Source organism: Morone saxatilis, unplaced genomic scaffold (genome assembly GCF_004916995.1).
Source record: "Morone saxatilis isolate NCDOM2014 unplaced genomic scaffold, NCSU_SB_2.0 Contig16, whole genome shotgun sequence".
In the NCBI taxonomy this organism is placed as follows: domain Eukaryota; kingdom Metazoa; phylum Chordata; class Actinopteri; family Moronidae; genus Morone; species Morone saxatilis.
In genome coordinates this window covers 13479177-13483764 of record NW_023339718.1, presented here as the reverse complement: position 1 = coordinate 13483764, position 4588 = coordinate 13479177, and the positions used below count along the sequence as shown (strand labels likewise).

The following is a 4588-nucleotide window of genomic DNA, read 5'->3' as shown; positions in this document are numbered from 1 at the left end:
TTGGTCACCTTATCATGTGTATATATATTTGTGTGTGTGTGTGTGTGTGTGTGTGTGTGTGTGTTTATGCCTGTGGCTCTGTTAGTGCCTGTGTGTATCTGAGGGTTCGAAGGCTCTGCATCGCTTTATTAGTGGGTTTCATGTCAACCTACAAGGGACCGGGCTTTAAAGAGCGGCCTTACACCTGTAGAAAGGAGCTCATATGTTTTATTAATACATACAAATCCGGGTGACTGATGTTTTCTAGATGGCGGTCGACAGACTCAAAGCCGCAGTTTTAGGAGTTTATGCAGTGTGCCTCAGGTAAAAGAGCCACCAGGAAGCCCCTCGTATATCTCATTTAACATTCTTCAAATACACAGTTTGTCCTGGTGGAGTCGGCCTTGGAGCTCTGCCATCAGAGCTCCCATCATGCTCTTCTTCCTACAATTCCCTGCGTTTTCTTTCTCTAAGTGAGGCTTCAGTTTCAGCAGCACAGAGTTTTCACATTCACACATGCATACACATATAGGGACAACACATATGCACATACTGCACACATTAGGCGTTTTCACACCTATAGTATGTATGCTTTTTTCCGAAACACTTGATTAGTTGGTGAACTTTTAGCATTTTGATGTTCCTGTTTGTTGACCGCCTCGCTGTTCTGTCGGGTTTTTGGCTGAATAGAATAGTTTTAGTAAGTTAAGGAAAGTTAAATCAGACATCTTAAGATAGGAGTGAGAAACTGTTGTTCTTGCAACTGAATTTAGCCTATAACAGTTTTTGACTCACATGTAGCTTAACCATTTCATGTGATCTGCTTCCATACGGCTTAAGAACAAATATTATTAGGACCACTACAGAGATTTGCAGATGAACATTTATTATCCAGGAATTAACATTACACACACTATATAGAAGGCTTTGACATAGTCTTGTTTCTAAGAAAGTGATTAAACATTGCAATGCAACACCTTGGTGTATTCACTGGCTAGCTGCTGCTGCTGCTGCTGCTATTACTATGCAAGCTGGTACAGTTTGGTGCTCTGCCACATCCCAGAATGCAAAGCACACCTGGTTAGAGGAGTTGTTTAGCTCAAACTTGTGGAGTACACCTGGTAGTTGGGTCGGATCGAGGATCACGTTCCCACAACAAACAAACCGCTCCAGAGTTCGTTTGAGACTCCTCTCAAGGGTCTTAGTGCGATTGTTTAGGTCCACACTCGAGTACGATTACTGTGTTCACACCTGCCCGATTTAATTGAACCAATGGACAAAATAAAGTTTGATTTAACTGGACAAAAAGCCCAGATGTGGAAACACACATACACTCAAATAAACATAACAGTACAGACACAAATGTGTCTCCCTCTGACAGAAACTGACACTGGTTTGTGTGGACCATCTGGTTCCCATTTGTTACATGTACATGACATAGTGAATAGTAAAATGTGCTGCACACATGTATGTCTGTGGTGTAGTGTGGTATCTGTAGTTTAAAGGTCCAGTGTGTAACATTTAGGAGGATCTGCTAGCAGAAATGGAATCTAATATTCACAATGTCCCATTTTCAGAATAACTTCTTTAAAAGCCCCAAACCTTCGAGTTTCCTCTCAGAATACCATAAACCAGCCTGTAAGCATGTTGTTCAGTGTGTTGTTTAGGGAATGTGGCAATGGTCAGCCGTCTCATTATTATCTCTACAAACCAGAGAGATGGAGAGTGATCAGGAAGGTTAACGCTCTTGCAGGACACAGCACACTATCACTTCCTGTTTCTGTGCCTTTTTGTGTCTCCTTTCATGATGGTAACGTCTGATCTAACCGACTGTCATCGTGTCTTTATTGTGTTTTTCAGGCCTCCAGTCCCAAGCTGACGACTCACTGCTCAGATATCCAAGAAGTCCGTCGTTGCAACCGACTGGAGATGCCTGACAACTTAAACACATTTGTTTTAAAGGTATACAGATATTTTCAGCTAAATGGAAGTAAGAACTCTACAGTTTGCAGACTCTAGCCGCTGTGTTATTTACATCCACATTGCTTAGATCTCCAACCCTCAATCCAACATGAAGAGGAAACGGGACAATCATTGTGTCATATCATTTCATAACAATACTCACCAAACAGCCTTCATTTAGACCTCTTTGGTTAAAACCTAAAGGATATTCCATCCAAACCTTGTCTCGAGTATCAAACATCCACGAACTGCAGTGTTGAAAGATGGCTGCTCCATCGACCCTCGTTTCACCAAAATATATATAAAAAAACACTGCTTCTTTGTTGCACTGCGGAAGTGGTTTGAAAACCTTTTTAAGGATGTATATTATTGTTTGGCTGTGAAATCCAGGGTAACAGACTTGAATCCAAGTTAATTAAAACCTTTGTAGTTTGTTTCTTTATTGTGAACAAAGTCACAGCAGTGAGTATCTGATAGCATTAGAGACAAATAGGTAAATTAAAACCAATTCTGACTTCTCCCTCCTGTCTCTCTTTACAGTTTGGCTCCAAATATTGTTAGATTATCTCCTCTTTGAGGGAATTCCCTCTTAGCAAACAACCTTATTTTAAATCTGGCTAAAAAAAAAAGGCTACTTGACTCTAATTCTAACCCCATGGTACTTTAAGCTACATGTTGTTTTTCTGTGTAATTATTAAAGCTATATTGTGTGTTTATTCTATGTCTATTTACATGATGGTGTGTATGTTGTCTGGTCCATCCTGTTGCACTGTGAGCTCCCCGAAACTCCTACCAAATATGAAGTAAAGTTGACTCAAAAGCTTTTTTTACCTGTTACACCTGTTTCATTAGAATAAGCTACAAAACTCACAAAAAAGTTGAGCCGCTGCCCAAATAGCAATATTGAGTTCTAGGTATCCTGTTAGTTCTTCTTCGAACGGTGTCTACCATCTATTTCTGGCATTTCCTCAAAGTAGTGCTTTCCGGCGTTTATGTAATGTGGATAATAAATTAGAAAAAATCTTTGTCTCTGCAGGTTAATCGAGGTAGTCTGATATTTGAGACGGACAACGACCAGCAGGTCAGCTCCTGGACCACAGAGCTAAAAGAATGTATCAACAACAGGTGAGAAACACAAAGACACATACTTCGTGCAACCCGAAACCTGAATATTTGAACCCAGTCTGTTTCCAAACTTATATTCTCAAACTCATTCTACTTTTGAGAGATTTAGTTTTTTGTGAGCACAAACCGTAATGAAGACTGAAGTTGCAACTCATGTTCAAACTATAAATTCAGAGTTTTTTCCAGCATCGTACATGTGAATCTGAGTCTGACTCAAAACCTATTCATGAAATCAATAATTTAGCTCAACCTGTCCGAGCCAGCTGGGTTCCAGACACACACCCACACACACAGAGTATGTAACAAGAGCCTGCATCCAGAGCTGTCTCCCCAACGCTGCTTTTTTTCCTTGAGATTCTGAGTGGAAATATTTAACACTTGGACTTTGGCTGTTTTTAGTGTCTGTGGGCGTGCTGGATGTTTACTTTTGCTTAGGTATGTGTTTGCAAATGCAAACGTACCTGCTTGAGGGCTCTACGGACTGAAGCAGGTTTGAGCATCGGTATATTTGGAGTATTCCTGGAAATAATCATTCATCAAACTCATCAGTCAACTCAATATTTACACTAAACCTTTGAGAGCTAACACATCTGCTGTGGAGAGCATTCTGTTACGGCCTCTGCAATAAATGTCGTTTTTAAAATTTGAACAGAATTTTTTTTTGGTTAAACTTAAAGTTGTGTAAACGTAAAGAGAGTTGTGTGGGAGTCGTGGTAGTGTTGCTGTGGGAGTGCCTGCTTTATGCTGTGATCACAACATCCCTGCTTCATTTCTGATTTTCCTCTTCTGCCCACCTTGAATAATACTTACTCATCATAATTTATAATAACGCGATGACTGTGCTGGTTTCATCAAGCTGTTTTGGCAGATTAGACTACCAAATACTACATAATAGTAATATTATGATTAAAAAATATCAACAAAATGAATAAAACATCACTATTGCAGGCTGGAGTGAAACTGACTCTACAAGGACACACTACTGAGGAGAAGAAATGAAAGATAAAATTCCTCGTAATACTAATATAAAATAGAAGAATGCTTCTTTTCTGTCTTTCGTTTGACAAACGGTACCGTATCTTTAGCAGCAGACATTAAGATTACGCCCAAAACAGATTTAATAAGTTTGACCTTATGTTTCAGAGCGTACATATCTGTGTGTGTGTTTGTGCAAGTGTGTGTTGCTTTGTGAAAGGAAGTGTGGGGGAGGTCTGAGACTCGGGAGAATCTCAGGACCTTTCTCATTTCTGCAGATGTCTGGAATGCTCTTATTCACTCTCACACGTGCACACACACACAGAGTACAGTGAACACTCACCCAGTGTGGAAGTGAGGTCAAAGTTCACTCTTGAATTCAGTGTTTATTCAGATGCCAGATGAGACTTGTGAAGTGTTCATCAAGTGTTATATTTCTCTTCTCCTGATTTTTATCAACATTTAAAACATGCGCAGGAATTCATTAAAGTGCATGTGCTAATATATTTAGTAAGTGTATACAGTGTACAGTATCTGTGTGTGTGTG

The 4588-nt window shown here is 39.9% G+C and overlaps 1 protein-coding gene across 5 annotated transcripts in view; it reads left to right on the top strand.

The window, feature by feature from the left end:
- The window catches only part of sh2b3 (SH2B adaptor protein 3), a 47692-nt gene that overhangs the window by 34277 nt on the left and 8827 nt on the right, over positions 1-4588 (top strand). For all 5 annotated transcript variants that reach the window (XM_035657866.1, XM_035657868.1, XM_035657869.1 and 2 more), the window contains exons 3-4: positions 1840-1941; positions 2978-3066. In XM_035657866.1, coding sequence (XP_035513759.1) covers positions 1840-1941; positions 2978-3066 — 191 coding nt within the window. The remainder of the gene's footprint in view (positions 1-1839; positions 1942-2977; positions 3067-4588) is intronic.